General features: G+C 41.2%; 2 protein-coding genes across 9 annotated transcripts in view; both read left to right on the forward strand.

Annotated features, from left to right (window-relative positions):
• Positions 1-10,249, forward strand: part of dock3 (dedicator of cytokinesis 3) — a 366,286-nt gene extending 356,037 nt beyond the window's left edge. For all 8 annotated transcript variants that reach the window (XM_045705090.2, XM_045705092.2, XM_045705096.2 and 5 more), the window contains 3 exons: positions 212-331; positions 3,227-3,312; positions 5,307-10,249. In XM_045705090.2, the coding sequence (XP_045561046.1) occupies positions 212-331; positions 3,227-3,312; positions 5,307-5,942 (842 nt within the window). In that variant the 3' untranslated portion in view covers positions 5,943-10,249. The remainder of the gene's footprint in view (positions 1-211; positions 332-3,226; positions 3,313-5,306) is intronic.
• A 3,318-nt stretch (positions 10,250-13,567) lies between these two features.
• On the forward strand, positions 13,568-17,782 carry manf (mesencephalic astrocyte-derived neurotrophic factor). The gene is made up of 4 exons (XM_014168307.3): positions 13,568-13,827; positions 14,738-14,865; positions 15,007-15,148; positions 16,800-17,782. Exons 1-4 carry the CDS (start codon positions 13,737-13,739, stop codon positions 16,982-16,984), a joined length of 546 nt encoding a protein of 181 aa, XP_014023782.2. The 5' UTR covers positions 13,568-13,736; the 3' UTR covers positions 16,985-17,782.
• Positions 17,783-18,280: the final 498 nt, after the last annotated feature.

The raw sequence follows: 18,280 nt of genomic DNA on the forward strand, positions 1-18,280 counted from the left end.
AGTATACTGTTAGTGTGAACAGTAGAGGGGCGTATTTACATTACCTCTCTCCCCTCCAGTCCTGACCACCCCCAGTAGCTTACTGTTAGTGTGAACAGTAGAGGGGCGTATTTACATTACCTCTCTCCCCTCCAGTCCTGACCACCCCCAGTAGCTTACTGTTAGTGTGAACAGTAGAGGGGCGTATTTACATTACCTCTCTCCCCTCCAGTCCTGACCACCCCCAGCAGCTGGAGTCTGGACAGTGGTACCAGAGAGGTGTTGCCGTTCCTGTCCACCCACGTTGGGAGTGTGATGGCCCCGCCTGTCCCGCCCCGCAGCCTGCCCCACGGTGAGTACAATACATGTACAACGGAGGAGTTTATGGTGAACCACATTCCATGGTCAGATGGTAGATGGTTCACCAAAAACTGATCTCTATCAGAATACAGTCGAGTGTTTTTGCGTTGTGTTGTGCCTTACGTTGGCATGCCAGATCCCTATAGATAACAACAAACACTATGAATACAGAAGGAAATTACACACACCACACGGCAGATCTTTATTCATCACCCATTATATAGTTACACTGAGGCAGAACACTAATGAAAGGGTTGTTGAGATATTTTTCAATCATCACTATGAATACAAAAGTATGTGGATACCCCGTCAAATTAGTGGATTCGGCTATTTCAGCCAGCACCTGTTGCTGACAGGTGTATAAAATCGAGCACACAGCCATGCAATCTCCATAGACAAACATTGGTCATAGAATAGCCCGTACTGAAGAGCTCAGTGACTTTCAACGTGGCATCGTCATAGGATATGATGCCACCTTTCCAACAAGTCAGTTTGTCAAATTTCTACCCTGCTAGAGCTGCTACGGTCAGTTGTAAGTACTGGTATTGTGAAGTGGAAATGACTAGGGGCAACATCAGCCGCAAAGTGGTAGGCCACACAAGCTCACAGAACGTGTAGCACATAAAAATCGTCTGTCCTCGGTTGCAACACTCACTATCGAGTTCCAAACTGCCTCTGGAAGCAACGTCAGCGCAAGAGCTGTTCGTCGGGAGCTACATGAAATGGGTTTCCATGGCCGAGCAGCCGCACACAAGCCTAAGATCACCATGCACAATTCCAATCGTTGGCTGGAGTGGTGTAAAGCTCGCCACCATTGGACTGGAGCAGTGGAAACACATTCTCTGGAGTGATGAATCACGCTTCACCATCTGGCAGTCCGACGGACGAATCTGGATTTGGCGGATGCCAGGAGAATGCTACCTGCCCCAATGCATAGTGCCAACTGTAAAGTTTGGTGGAGGAGGAATAATGGTCTGGGGCTGTTTTTCATGGTTCGGGCTCCATAGTTTCAGTGAAGGGAAATCTTAACTCTACAGAATACAATGACGTTCTAGGCGATTCTAGGGTTCCAACTTTATGGCAACAGTTTGGGGAAGGCCCTTTCCTGTTTCAGCATGACAATGTCCCCATGCACAAAGCGAGGTCCATACAGAAATGGTTTGTCGAGATTGGTGTGGAAGAACTTGACTGGCCTGCACGAAGCCCTGACCTCAACCCCATCAAATACCTTAGGGAGGAATTGGAATGCCTTCTGCAAGCCAGGCCTAATCGCCTAACATCAGTGCCCGACCTCACTAATGCTCTTGTGGTTGAATAGAGGCAAGTCCCTGCAGCAATGTTCCAACATCTAGTGGAAAGCCTTCCCAGAAGAGTGGAGGCTGTTATAGCAGCAAAGGGGGGACCAACTCTATATTAATGGCCATGATTTTGAAATGAGTTGTTTTGACGATCAGGTGTCCACATACTTTTGGTCATGTAGTGTATTCCCATTATTTCTTAATTTTGGGAATATGGTCCAGTGTTTTTTGGGGTCAAATATTGGTTTGTGTGTAAGTGGTCATGTACTGTATGTGTGTGTATGTGATGTGATGGTAACCATAATAATCTGCTGTTAACCATGACATGGCCTTTGTGATCAGCACTCACAGGTGCATATTGTTTCAATCCCACTGGAATTGGAATATCAGTGCACTTCCTGAATTTAAATGGAATTGACCCCAACCCTGGTTGGCGTTGATGGTGCAGTTTGGTGTCATTTTATGGAGTTTTATGGGAACATCTGATTCCAATAGATCCTCAAGGAATTATTCAACTGTACCCCTTTTCCAACGTTGATCTCAGTGTCATTGGAGCTCTCCTTTATCCCTGTATGACAGTTATAGAGAACCAGTCCTGTTTCATCCTATCCAGTAGTACAGCAAGGTTTGTAGATGCTAATGATGAGCGGCAAGTAAATTAGCCAACAACGCTAATTTAGCATAGTTAGTCTATTTAAATGCTATGCACATGTCCTACCTGATCCTATCCCCTCCATCTACCCACCAACCCTGATCCTACCTGATCCTATTCCTACCATCTACCCACCAACCCTGATCCTACCTGATCCGATCCCCTCCATCTACCCACCAACTCTGATCCTACCTGATCCTATTCCTACCATCTACCCACCAACTCTGATCCTACCTGATCCTATTCCTACCATCTACCCACCAACCCTGATCCTACCTGATCCTATTCCTACCATCTACCCACCAACTCTGATCCTACCTGATCCTATTCCTACCATCTATCCCACCAACTCTGATCCGACCTGATCCTATTCCTACCATCTACCCACCAACTCTGATCCTACCTGATCCTATCCCCTCCATCTACCCACCAACCCTGATCCTACCTGATCCTATCCCCTCCATCTGCCCACGAACTCTGATCCGACCTGATCCTATTCCTACCATCTACCCACCAACCCTGATCCTACCTGATCCTATCCCCTCCATCTACCCACCAACCCTGATCCTACCTGATCCTATTCCTACCATCTACCCACCAACTCTGATCCTACCTGATCCTATTCCCACCAACCCTGATCCTACCTGATCCTATTCCTACCATCTACCCACCAACTCTGATCCTACCTGATCCTATTCCCACCATCTACCCCCCCCACCAACCCTGATCCTACCTGATCCTATCCCCTCCATCTACCCACCAACCCTAATCCTACCTGATCCTCTCAAGGGGACTGTTCTGTAGCCTAGTCAGAGGCCTGTTTATCCTGCTCCAGATCATTCTCTTTCTACCCCCCTCCCCCCCTCCCGGTTTTAGTTCTGTATATTTCCAACCAACCAATCCGTTGTTCTGTCCTGCTGTGTGTCTCCCTCTATAGGACACTTCTCCATGCACTTTGATGCTTTCCACCACCAGATCAGCGACCTCCCTCCAGCTCTCCCTGCGCGCTCCTCTTTACGAAAGGTACCCTCCCTGGCCTAGTGTAGCCTACCGTCCTGACCTGTTCAGTCCAGACCTGGGTTCAAGTACTATATGAAGTCTTTCAAATACTTTTTGAGGATTTGCTTTAGCCTGACCTGAAGTTTGAGATTGCAAATGTTTTCAGTTTTGGTCTCTCACTCATGCATTGCATATAGGTTTTTTGTTGTGTTGTGGTTTTCATATCAGCCCTCGGACTTCCAACCTGCACATAGTTTCTATTATTAGTATGTGTTTTTATCTGTATTGTTGTTTATCACTTGTTTTCTTTGGTGCAAATAAAAGTTGAAGCATTTTGTTTAATGAGTTTTGGTCTCAATCAAGCACAGATAAAGCATATGAAGTGATTTGAAATAGTATTTGAACCCAGATCTGGTCCAGTTTTGTCTGGTCTGGTCCCCCCTCTACTCCAGTTTCCTCTCAGTCCTTCAGTAGCAGTGAGTGAGCAGGGCTAAAAGAGTGCAAGGCTGTAGAGTATTGTATAACTGTAGAGATGCTTGTTGCTCCGTGTGTGGTTGTGTATGTAATGTATTGTATGTGTGACTGTGTTTTTGACACATTCGTCTTTTTATTTATTTTTATTAACCCATCCACCATTTAGTTTTTAGTTTTTATTTATTTTTTACAGCTTTTCTGCTACATATACAGTACCAGTCAAAAGTTTGGACACACCTACTCATTCCAGGGTTTTATTTTATTTTTTATTATTTTCTACATTGTAGAATAATAGTGAAGACATCCAAACTATGAAATAACACATGGAATCAAGTAGTAACCACAAAAAAAATGTATTCTTCAAATTAGCCACCCTTTGCCTTGTTGACAGCTTTGCACACGCTTGGCATTCTCCCACGTTGTAATCTTAGACCACTAGACAAACATTCTGCTTCTCTGCTCGGAGCGTTTTGAAAGTGGAGTACAGGGCACGTCGTCTCCACTATTTCATGGAGAAATTGGTCATTATTAGAGAACAGGGTGTTTTTCAGTTCCCTATTCTGTTGTAACAATGCAATTTTCATTTTGTTGTGAGTTAGCATAGCTACGATCGGACAGGGCCTTCCCTCCGCTCTGCCACCGAAACAGTGAGCCCTTTGAAAAATCAATTGTATCCACCTGTTCGTCATCTTGAGATTACGTTTCATGAACACCTTGACTTTTTCCTCCGTTGTCTGATAGTTTTAGTTTTCCTCCTCCATTATTCCCATTATAACAATATTATTCTTCATACTTCTATGCTTTAGAACAAGTCATTCGGCTTTCATTGTTTTTTTCGGGAGTCCACGGTCGTTTTTTTTCGGGAGTCCACGGTCGTTTTTTTTCGGGAGTCCACGGTCGTTTTTTTTCGGGAGTCCACGGTCGTTTTTTTTCGGGAGTCCACGGTCGTTTTTTTTCGGGAGTCCACGGTCGGTTTTTTTCGGGTATTTCTTCCATCATTTTATTACTATAATCCATTCCTGTTTTTAAAGGCCTCATCCTTCCCCAGTAGCCCAGGCAATAGATCCAGCTTTTTAACTACTCGCTCATACTTGTAAGTTCTAAAAACGTTCCCCTACAATGTTACATTTCTAATTTTAGACGGTGGCTTCCCTTCAGTTTCGCTCTCAGAGCTCGAGGAAAGGTCTTCTCTTGTTCGCTTCGATGTATCTGATTCTTTTTCGAGCATATCAAAATGTTGATCAATAAATAGTTCAAGGTTTTCTATGTTATCCAGAATGTTTGTTTCGCAGTTATCAGCTAATCCTCAATTTTATATGATTAATTCATGGGACAAGCTGTGCCTCCCACGCTGCAACCTGCTACGTCAATAACCACCTCCTTGACACATTGGTCTTTGAGTTTAGCTGGCTTCTGTTTACTTTATATCTGTGCTTAGTCGTTTTCATCTTGTTTTTACGCCTCACACAAATGGGAAATGCAAATCGGTATGTCTGTCATTTATCTATAAGAGTAACCTTTTGCCCCATCGTTTTCCTCCACAGTCAGCCTTGCACCCTATACCTGCCTCGCCCACCAGTCCCCAGTCCCAGTCCGGCCTGGATGGCAGTAACTCAACTCTCTCCGGTAGCGCCTCCTCCGGCGTCTCCTCCCTGAGCGAGAGCAACTTCATGGGCCAGTCATGCTCCACCGAGTCTCATGGAACAACCAGACATCCAGCAGATGCCCTGGACACTGTCTCCGTCACCCCCAGCATGGCACACTCTACCTGGGCCACAGACGGAGAGGACCTGGGCATGGACTCCCCCTCTGGTTCCTACCTGCCTGTGCGTTACAGTATCTCTGAGTCAGAGGTCCTGGATGGCTCCAAGCCCCCTCCCTGTCGTAGCCACTCCTCTCCCGGGGTGATCAACCCACTCATCACCAATATCGTGGTTCCAATCAGCCCCGTCCTCCCAGAGGCCCATACCCTTAACATCCAGAACCTGCCCCACTACCGCCACCAGCCTCCACCCGCCCTGCCCCCCAAGCCCTACCTGAGAGAGGTGTGTATCCCTGAGGAGGAGGGGTGTATTCCCGCCAGGCCCATGCCCATGCCACGCAAGATCTCTCAGCCTCTCATCACCTCTAAGGAAGAGCAGGCAAAAGTGGCGTGGGAGCACGGCATCGCCGAAGAGTGAAGAGGAGGCCTGGGGGTGTATTCAGACAGTCATGTGAAACATTCTGAACGTTTCAGATAGAAATAGATTAGATAGAGCGGACACACATGATTTCCCCTTATTCTTTCTGACAGACAATCATATATGTTCTACATTAAATATATTTCTATCTGAACGTTCTGTAATGTTACATTCTCCTGAACTGGCACTTGGTTGGTCGAGGCATGGTTGGTCGAGGCATGCCCATTGGGACAGTGACACATTTTTTGTTGTTTTGGCTCTGTAGTCCAGCACTTTAAATGTAAAATGATACAATGACTGAGGTTAAAGTACTGTGCTTACAGCACTTTATGTACATAGTCCCCCTGTTTTTAAGGGACTAAAAGTATTGGGACAAATTCACTTCTATTTATTAAAGTAGTAACAAGTTAAGTATTTGTTGTGCAGAAAATAGTCAATAATTAATTATTTTGTCATAGTTAAGAACAAATTGTCATCCAATAGGCTTTGATTAAATTTCCAATATCCCCGTCCACGTGGAAATTCTGTTCTATGAAGGCCAATTAGATGGTGGTCTGATCACAGTCAGTCACCCATTAATACTTGTTTTACTTTTGATGCCGGCAAAATAGGAATGTGTTCTTAACTGATTTCCCTAATTAAATAAAGGTTAAATAAAAATAAAATCCATGATTAATTCAGGACTGTCCATAATCATGGTAGCATCCACATTAATGTAGAAGTGTTTAGAAACATAATCTATTCTTATTTACAATATTTGACTCCAAAATGACACAATAGATTATTTACAATTCATTTCTATACGAATATGGCACCAAATATTAAACTTTGGACTACTTCAATACACATATAAGTGAATTTGTCCCAATGCATTCGGTCCCCTAAAATGGGGGGACTATGTACAAAAAGGGCTGTAATTTGGAAAATGGTTCACCTGATATGGATGAAATACCCTCAAATTAAAGCTGACAATCTGCACTTTAACCTCATCGTATCATTTTAAATCCAAAGTGCTGGACTACAGAGCCAAAACAACAACAGCAAATGTCACTCTCCTAATACTTTTGGAGCTCACTGTAGTTTACATGTTGTTAACAATTTAAGCCAACCCCGTCTGTTTTGCCCCATAGTTACACACGCATCGGTTTTGTTGCTAAACAACCAACGTGTGTGTGTGTGTGTGTGGTGTGTGTGTGTGTGTGTGGTATGGGGCTCAGTCTTTTCATTTCAGTGCTTATTTGAATGCCCTTTCTCTAAATTGTCTCACGCATTACTTGCACAGACCTTTTGGAAACATTTTAATCTGTACAGTAATTCTAATGAATGATAGTTCAGGTCCACATGCAGGTTCCAAATCATTGCACAAAGAGAAAACATGGATTTTTAAACCAATTACCAGACATTTAATTAATTGAGTTAATTGAAGCAAAGCTGGGATAGAGTAAAGCTTGCTAGACCATGACCTATGATCTTTTCAGTTGTAGAGAAGCAGCACTTTAGCACTTAGTTCTGCAGCACCAAAAACCACTTGTTTTATTCTATTCACACTTGTATTGTATGAAGAAATGAAGATGGGTTAAGTAGACTCTTGGGTTGTATTGGGCTTCGGATAGATTAGTATTATTGTTGAGGTGTGGTAGTCTTTATATTACGATTGTTTATTAATTAACTTTTATAGGACACTAAAGTGGTATTGGTGTAATAATAATGAACTCAGCGATGCAACTAGCTGAGAGAGAGGGAGAGAGAGAGAGAGAGAGGAAGCGATCAGAACAGATCACGCCTCTTGATAAACACACACTTCCTCCTCCTTACGACTTATCCTCTCAGGCAGAGCATTGCCTTGACAGACAGACAGTAATAGGCTTAAATAGTGTTGTAATGCTTCATTACACAGTCGTCCTCTTTATAGTTGTGCGCTGCCACAGCCAGATCACTCAGCCACTATAAAGACTTATTATCCATTATGGTTAGGGAATAACTGCCTGGCTGGTGAATGCAAGCCATTTCAAAAGATGTCACTTTGCAGTCTTAAAGGCTGCATAACTCTTTACTTTGGGTTGGTTGGTTTATTAAAAATGTATTTTCTGTTCAGTTCGCAGCGTGTTACACACTACAGTACAAAGAAAAGTCTATATTTTTAGAGGAGATGAAAATCTGCAAGTTTATTACTATGTGTAGTAAAGAAATAATTATATATAGTATATTAATATTAGATTATTTATACATGAATCCCTATATCACGGATTGACAGAGGGGAATTGATGACTTGATGAGGACTATGTAAAAACAGAACAATATGCAAGATAAGACAAGCCACTGTAGCTGCTTAGTGATGTGCACTTGTATCTGGGAAGACATGAACATTGGAATAACATCATTTAGATGGATGATATTTATAGAAAAATGATTATTATAATTGTGTGATTTGTGTTTTATTTGGTACTTTTATGTGTGCATGTTCCATTCAGTGTAATAAGTGATTTAACCCTGGCTAGTACTGCCCACTGGACTACCTGACGCATGCTAGGAGCAGAGAATAGACTGAACTAAAGATATCCTTGTTTCTAATCATTGATATGTCTTGACTATTCAGTGTTGATCACAATGTACAGCTGATTCTGCTTTTAGACATCCGTATGCATCCTTCTCCCTGCCTCCTTCGAGATAAACTCCAATGACTTTCTCCTGTATCTACCTTGTGATCTGATCTGCTTTGTGACAACACTGCTGGTTCTTCACAGACACAGATCCTGGATCAGAGCCTGCTCCACATCGAATTCCTTTCTTCTTCCAGCTTGTTGTTCAGGTGTTGTGTGTGTGTGTGCCTCTCTCTCTGTCTCTCTCTTTCTGTGTCTCTCTCTCTCTGTCTCTGTCTCTGTCTGTCGCTCTCTCTCTCGCTCTTTCGCTCTCACTCTCAAAATACAGTAGGCCTAAGGTCTGTTGTTTTAGATAGTTGAAAGGGGAGATTTGATAACCATGAAGTGGGGTATTACTTTTTCATTATTTATAAGACTGTCTTTCTCTCACCTGTGTAAATACATTTGTTTTTATTTTATTAACATTATTGTATATCATTACCATAGTACAAAATGTTGGACTTGTAGCTAATAGAGATACTACAGCTTCTATTGACCATTTACCTTTTTCAAGAGGCATTATACTAACGAGACGGTTACAGGAAGCGCGTGTGTGTAGATACTGTATGTGTAGATTGGCTTCAATTCAACCATCCAATCTTGAGAACGTTTTTTTTTTTTTTTACGGTGCTCTCATGTCCCGATGTTCTCCTTCACAGTGGGGGATTTCTATCATGTACTTTCCCCTCGTCTCAGAAGGGACATGGCTACACACAGTATATACTACTCTAAGTAATGGGGTATAGGTGCAGGCCTCCTTATGTAGAAGGACTTTTATTTTTAAATGAATCGACTGAATTTAATTTATTTTCTAATGTTTATTTGTAGCTAATAGAGAACATGTATGATATTGGAACACGTGATATAACACTTGAAACATGTCAAAAGCAATGTCACACACTACTACTCTCCTGTCTATATGGTTGTTTTGTGTCCGTTATGTGATGATTGTACTCTTTGGGATGATGGAACTCGAGCTCAAGAGAAAGGAGTGTTGAAAATGCACCTAGAAGGTTATCCATTGTCCTGTGAGAAGGACTTTTTGAGCAGACTCTTACAGAAGCAATTAGGGTTAAGTGTCTTGCTCAAGGGCACATTGACTTGACCAGGGTCCCCTCGTCGGCAGGGCTCACCCACTTTCACCTCCTGGCCTGGCACTCCTGGTCTACTAAGACGAATCATCATTCTAAGTGTTAGAGGATTGAAGAGTTGGAGGATGTGATATGAGAGGAGAAAATATGGGCTTCTGATATAGAGGACTAATATAGTCACTACTGGTATGCGACTAATATACATGACAAGGCCAAAACCTCGGACCACTACTGCAGACTGGTTGAATGATATGATGGATGTGTGGTGTGGAGAAGTGATTTTCTTTGAACGTGTGTTCGTGGACAACACAAGCCAGTGTAACACTATCAGTTAGTTATGGTAGGCAACTGTATCTCTATGAGCTATGTTGCTGAAAAAGCAGGAATTCCTCCTTGTTTTCATTGAACTTTTCAAATCATAAATGTAAAATAATTTAAAGATAATAGCATACTTTCATTCATTATTTTATTTCAATATGAGCAGAGGATATGAAGGAACATGTTATGCATATGACCTATGCAGTCTCTCAATGTATTTGATTTATTTCTATAAATTCACACACACATATATATATATATATATATATATATATATATATATATATATATATATATATATACTGAACAAAAATATGAACGCAACATGCAACGATTTCAAAGATTTTGCTGCGTTATAGTTCATTTTAGGAAATCTGTCAACTTAAATTCATTAGGCCCTAATCTATGGATTTCAGATAACTGGGCAGGGGTGCAGCCATGGGTGGGCCTGGGAGAGCATAGGTCCACCCACTTGGCAGTCAGGCCCTCCCACTGGGGAACCAGGCCAAGCCAATCAAAAATAAGTTTTCCCCCACAAAATGGCTTTATTACAGACAGAAATACTCCTCAATAACATTGGAGGCAGCTTATGGTAGAGACATTAATATTCAAGTATCTGGAAATAGCTCTGTGTTGTGTGACAAAACTGCACATTTTAGAGTGGCCTTTTATTGTCCCCAGCACAAGGTGCACCTGTGTAATGATCATGCTGTTTAATCAGCTTCTTGATATGCCACACCTGTCAGGTGGATGGATTATCTTGGCGAAGGATAAATGCTCACTAACATGGAAGTAAACAAATTTGTGAACAAAATTTGAGAGAAATCAGCTTTTTGTGCATATGAAAAATGTCTAGGATTTTTTATTTCAGCTCATGAAACATGGGACCAACACTTTACATGTTGCATTTATTTTTTTTGTTCAGTAGAAATTCCCATATTGTTTTCTACTCAAACAATTATTCCATACACACTTGACTTTCAAACGCACACATTACTATTGATCTGTGTCTAGTGTATTGAGCATATCCAGCAGAATGACACACTGTTCTGGGAACTGGGTACAGAGTATTTGATTATATGTCGCCTATCATTTAATATGAATAAACGGTTGTTTAGTCTTACTTTGTGGCAAGTCAGGGCCAATGTAAAATAAAGGTTAAATAAATAAAATGAAAAATGGAGACAGTTGAGTGGAATAGGAAGCAAGAACAGTACTCATGAAAGTGTTTAATTTTTCAGTCGTTCTTTGTAAATATAGAAACCTGCAGTAGGATCTAGGTTGGGGGGGGGGGGGGGTATAAAACATTTTTGAAATCATTGCAGTTCTTTACCTCCAGACCACCTTGTCAGGCTCTTCTCTATTATCTTTAAATAACCATGACAACGCAGTGTATTTATAAGGCTAAAAAGGGCAAACCATGTAAAGATTGTGATTATTAATTGTCTGCCTTGTACTTTCTGATGTAAATGTGTTTTTAAAACATAGAAAAACTAGACAAAAACATACAAAAAATGTGACTTATTTCATTTTGCCTAATTATTTTGATTATTATTTTGTGTGTTTTGCATCAATTCTGGACAGTTAGTGGGATACGTTCTTCTTCTGTCACTCTTACGGAATACAAAACCTTTAATTACTCTAAAAGTAATTTCTTGTATATATTGTGTTAGCATGAATCAACTGTGATGTGGATTTTAGATGTAAATACATACACACTTTTTTCCTACTCACTTCAACTACTGTGATGTGGAATTTATTAATTATTATTAATGCCTAACATTAAAGATCATGTTTTATTGACTCACTGCTGCTTCCAACTTGTCATTATTTATCAGTTGTTAAAGTGATGGGAAAGTACATAACTAGGTCATTATCCTAGCATTTGCTTGTACTGTAAATGTATAATTTCATCTGATTCAACACCATTCACAAATACTTTTGTTTGGGGTTCTTTAGCTAAACTTCTAAATTGGTAAGGTAATTTGATATGCTGTTTAGTACCACCATAGATTTGTATAACACTCAGGATACACCACAGCCTGTTGTTTCCAATGGGAGCAAATGAATCATAGTGGACAGAACAGGCAAGGAGGTGGGAAGAGCCAAGCACGAGTTAGCGAGATCCTATTGGCGCGTTCTAGCAAGTATTTTGTATATTTCCGCTAGAAGTGAGCGTGTGCAATGACTCAATTCGCCCTCGCACTACTAAACAACTTTAGATACTTTGGCCAAAGGTAAAGTCTACAAAACTTAGTCCAATCTGTTCGCAACAGATTATTGTTTTGGGGACATAAAACTGTATTGATATCAGATGTTTCATCAATGAAAAATATTGCAGAATGTCAGCACAGTTCCATGTCGCTTCAAACTCTCCCGCTGCCGGCCACTGGTTTTCCTCTCCTCACCATATTTGGTGGGAAGTGGAAATTAACTCCAGACTCTTCAGATGTATACATCCGGTGAAACATCTCACTCCTTGTCAATTCAATTCAAGGGGCTTTATTGGCATGGGAAACATGTGTGTTAACATTGCCAAAGCAAGTGAGGTAGATAATATACAAAAGTGAAATAAACAATAAAAATTAACAGTAAACATTACACTCACAGAAGTTCCAAAATAATAAAGACATTACAAATGTCATATTTGGTATATATACAGTGTTGTAACGATGCACAAATGGTTAAAGTACAAAAGGGAAAATAAATAAGCATAAATATGGGTTGTATTTACAATGGTGTTTGTTCTTCACTGGTTGACCTTTTCTTGTGGCAACATGTCACAAATCTTGCTGCTGTGATGTCACACTGTGGTATTTCACCCAGTAGATATGGGAGTTTATCAAAATCGGGTTTCCTTGTTCTGTCTGTGATACGGAGACGAAGACACAGCTTGTGGCGCGTTCAATGGCTAGCCGGAACTAGGAAACTCTGAAATGTCTTACTTGCTGACTGGTTGACTGTGGCACGTGTATAACGACAACCAGTTCGCAACTACAACCTATTTCCGACTAGCACATGAACGCAGCATAAATGTGTGGTTGCCTTATTTACGCCAACATTCTGTGAAACAGCCTGAACCAGAGAGGACACCATATCATTGTGCTTTCTATTATATTACCTATATTAAATCATATTAAATAAATGTACACAGACAGCATTACCCCAATGAATAAAGAGCAGTCACTTTCTGCTCTATGCCCGATGTTTCTACCGGAAATGATCAGATATGACTGTCAACAGAGAGGGAGAGGCCAAACGAAAGGTTTCATTCTCATCAAAAGCTGTCCAAAATAAGACCAATGCGTTTCTATGGGCTTATTTTGAACCTTTTCGCCTGCCTTCTCGCCTTTGGGACGACACCCATTGTTTGGGCTGAGACGTGAGCATCTCGTCATTATATATAGATCTCTGCTGTAAATTAACATACAGAGCTCTAATCCAATCGCATGGCGCCAACTGGACGATGTCCCCGGAACGAAGAGCACGTGGCCAATCAGAGAAATGTGCGTGGAACGTTTCAGAAAACAAACCAATCGTGTTCTAGAGAGTAAAATGAGTACCAATGGGAATCCTGCATAGGTTTACGTGTTTAGCAGGAAGCTTCGCAGAATCAGGACATTGCGTGCTCACTTTACCGGTGTCGACTCTGGGATGCACATGTGTAGCTGTCATTTGTAGCTAAATAGTTTTGTATCGTTACGTTTACATCTAACTAGCTAATAGAATACGTTATTCATCGTAAAATGTTGTGTTTGAGTAGTTTGTCGGTCGCCCTTGCGGTGCTAGCTTTGGTACCTAGTAGTAGCGACGCTTTGAAAGATGGGGAGTGTGAAGGTGGGTTGGTTTGTCTCATTATATATATATATATATATATATATATACATACATACATACACTCACACACGTCACTGTAACTATGGATATAGTTATTAGTAGCTAAGTGTTATGGCAACGTATGTTGTGAAACCTATGACTGATAATTCATGGAGCTGTACAACAATCTTCATCAAATGGATTTTGTCTTGCTGGATACAATAGCTAAGATCTATTTTCAATGTGTTCTCTTGAATTTAAATGTTTGTTTTTTAAAAGTGTTGTAGTTTGCTGTATCTGGCTAGCTTAGTTAGTACTTCTCAAAGAAGAGTCATATCGCTCATTAAAGCCTTGTGCCCCAGGCAAGTTTAAAAAAAAGTGTTTATCCTTTTTCTTTATTTAACTAGGTAAGTCAGTTAAGAGCAAATTCTTATTTACAATGACAGCCTAGGAACAGTGGGTTAACTTCCTTGTTCAGAGGCAGAACAACAGATTTGTACCTTGTCAGTTTGGGGATTCAATCTAGCAACCTTTCGGTTACTGGCCCAACGCTCTAACCACTAGGCTACCTGCTGCCCCAGTTGCTGCATGTGGTTTCAGTTGGTGAGGTAATGTGCTTCTTGAGTCCTTTGTCAAGTTGTTATTCTTATCATAGATGTGATGGCTGATCATACTTACTTAAGTAGATTTGGTCAGGCTTATCCATACGTATCATAACAGACTGACCAGAACATAATTCTTAGGTTTGTAGGCCTAAATCCTGGGTAATGTCCACAACAACTGGAGTTAAACCTATTTCTGGTATAGATTAACATTAGATGAAATGTTTGTTTTATCCTAGGTTTAGCTAGCCTATAAGGTAATGCATAAGTCCTGATGTGTCACCACATTACAATCCTACCGATGGCTGCCTTGTTGTTTTGTCTTGCAGTGTGTGTGAGCTTTCTGGGTCGGTTCTACCAGTCATTACAAGACAACCATGTTAAATTTACCAGCGCGGACATCGAGAAGGAACTCGTCAAAACCTGCAAAGATGTCAAGGGCAAGGAAAACCGATTTGTAAGTGATTTAGGCTAATCTTTTTTTGTTTTACTTTAATGGAAGTCAAGTCGATTTTTAAGTAGTTACATTGTGTCCTATCCAGATTATCCACTGGGTTTGTTGCTTCATTGCTGTTCTTTTCTTCCTTCTGTACCCTAGTGTTACTACATTGGTGGAACAAATGACGCAGCCACCAAAATCCTCAATGAAATCTCCAAGCCCCTGAGCTACCATTCACCAGTGGACAAGATCTGTGAGAAACTAAAGAAGAAGGACAGTCAGATCTGTGAACTGAAATATGGTAAAAAAAAAAAAAAGTATTGTTGTCACATACACTGGATAGGTGCAGTGAAGTGTTATTTTAGAGGGTCAGCCATAGTAGAGTGCCCCTGTAGCAAATTAGGCTTAAGTGCCTTGCTCAAAGGCACATTACCAGATTTTTCACCTTGTCTGTGCGGGTATTCAAACCACGAGGCTACCTGCCGCCCCAGGTGGAGCCATTTCACATTACCTAGTATGCGGCTCGGGTATTCGAACCAGCGATCTTTCTGTTACTGCCACAATGCTCTAACCGCTAGTATGCAGGCCATTGAAGAACTGGGACATTTTCAGCTTCCAGGAATTGTGTACAGATCCTTGTGACATGGGGCGGTGCATTATCATGCTGAAACATGAGGTGATGGCAGTGGATGAATGGCATGACAACGGGCCTCAGGATCTTGTTATGGCATCTCTCTGTGCATTCAAATTGCCATCGATTAAAAAAAAAAAAAAAAATGTTTCAAAAAGGCAATTGTCTTCATTGTCTGTAGCTTATGAAATGAACATTCAATGCTCTGGCAACAATTGCACACTCCCTCAACTTTAGACATCTGTGGCGTTGTGTGACAAAACTGCACATTTTAGTGGCCTTTTATTATCCGCAGCACAAGGTGCGCCTGTATAATGATCATGCTGTTTAATCAGCTTCTTGATATGCCACACCTGTCAGGTGGATGGATTATTTTTAGCAAAGGAGAAATGCTCACTAACAGGGATGTAAACACATTTGTGCACAATATTCGATAGAAATAAGCTATTTGTGCTTATGGAACATTTTCAGGGATCTTTTTATTTCAGCTCTTGGAAACATGGTACCAACACTGAACATGTTCCATTTGATATTTTAGTTCAGTGTAGAAGATGTTTGTATCCAGAGCGACTTAGTGTATACATGTTTCTTACAGGTCCCCCGTGGGAATGGAACCCACAACCCTGGCGTTACAAATACTGCTATACCTTCTGAGCCACACGGGACATTTCTCCTCTTTCCCCGTTTTCTCCTTTGTTACTTCCCATAGTTTTAGTCTCATGAGACTACTAGAAAATGTTTAGTCAATAGTGTTCTTTACAGCAGTCACAATTCCAGTGGATAATTGTTTGTGGATCATAGTCTAAACACGGTGTATGTAGGCAGGGTTTGGACCTATATTGTACAATCTATTTACAGTATATACACAAACACGGGTATCGGACGAGGACCTATTTTGAACGTCGTTACCGTACCATGGCCTGTCTGTGGAGGTTTGTGTGGGACTGATTGCCCTGACAGTGAAATGTGATCCTTCTCTCTCTATATAGAAGGTGGAGAATAACTCTGCGTTCTGTATGCTCCCATGTTGTCAGTAAATCACATTGGAGCATAGAATAGTGTTCAGTCTCTTGACCTTTTTATTGATAGATTTTTTTTTTTAATATCAAACGGGTGTCACTGTGCTTGCTTACTGCTACTCCATCTCGAATCCTCTGCTGCATAGACTTGACCACCCTCCTGAAACATTCTTAGCCAGTTACACTACCGAAAAGCTAGCCGTTTGGCATAGCACGTAGTGACGTTTAAAGCTGAGGAGTGAGGTTACGAATCCAACTCGGTTACACTGTAATCTTTACCTCCCTTTCTCCCTTGCCTGCAGACAAACAGGTGGATCTGAGCACAGTGGACCTGAAGAAGCTGAAGGTAAAGGACTTGAAGAAGATCCTGGAGGAGTGGGGAGAGTCGTGTAAAGGCTGTGCCGAGAAGTCCGACTTCATCCGCAAGATCAATGAACTCATGCCCAAGTACGCCCCCAACGCAGCCCAAGCAAGGACTGATCTGTAACGAAATGGAGGGGAAGAGGGGATTCGGACCTGGGTTTGTTTTCAGTGTTTCGGAGTAGGAGTGCTGATCTAGGATCCGTTTTGCCTTTTACATCATAATGAATAAGAAATGGTGGACCCACCTGATCCTAGGTCACGCTTCAACTCTGACAATACTGTTTCCCAAATAGTACCCTATTCCCCTATATCGTGCACTACTTTTGACCAGAGCTCTGGGTCCTGGTCAGAAATAGTGAATTAAGTAGGGAATAGGGTGCCATTTGGGGGGATAATTTGTGACTAGGGGCCATGGTAGCCCTGAGGTTATTTTTGTGGTGTGAAATGTTCGCTGTGCGGTATATGAACCACCCGACAGTCTGTACATGCCCTTTTTAGTTTATTTTTGAAGGGATAGACATTATTATTTGATTTAATTATTAACGGTATAATCAAATAGAACAGGAGTGGACAAGCTTTTAGGCAGAGAGTCCTAGACAGTGTGCATGCAGGGATTTTATTCCAGGCAAGCAGTAAGTAAAGTTCCTGATTCTACTAATCAGTCTGCAAATCAAGACCTTGAGTTGTGATACTGTGGTGTGACACTACTTGGCTAGAACAAGTACCTGCACCCATACTGTCCCTAAGCCTCTACCGATAAGGGTGGCCACTCCGGAAATAGAATTTAAGACGGAGGGGAAAGGAAATGAGAAGACAACTTGAAAGGAAATTGTGCTGTTCTTTCACACTGAACCTTTCATGTAAGACCTAGTGTTTGTTACAACTGTGCTCTACTTTTTCATTAAAATACGAAAACCCAGTGTCAGAAGTGCCATGATCAGATGTATATCAAATTTTGTATGAATACTTGTGCACCAACTGAATTATCTGGCTTAACTACATTACCAAAGCATATGACTCTCAGCTTTTTTTCCTGAACGTGACTGCCTTCTGAAGAACTGCATAAAGCATATTTCACTGATGGAAGACATGTATGTCATTAATGTATGACTAATATAAGGAACGAAGTCAAACTTTCTCACCAGATGCAGGGTCATTTCTACTGAGCTATGTGATTTTTTTTTTTTTTTCTTCTTTGTGAATCAATACCACCTACTGCGAGTCTATTCCAGTAGGTTTGCGTGTTGACAATGTGAAACATGATATTTTGCAATGCGTCTATGCACTATAGTCATCAGCTAGAAATACACGCAACGTTTATTTCATGTTGGCACTGTATACGTTTCCACGATACAGTTTACATTTACATGATCCTGCCTAATTATGTAATTTGTGTCGCATATTATTTGTAAAATTGAGG

Source organism: Salmo salar, chromosome 22 (assembly GCF_965601325.2).
Source record: "Salmo salar chromosome 22, fSalSal1, whole genome shotgun sequence".
NCBI lineage: Eukaryota > Metazoa > Chordata > Actinopteri > Salmoniformes > Salmonidae > Salmo > Salmo salar.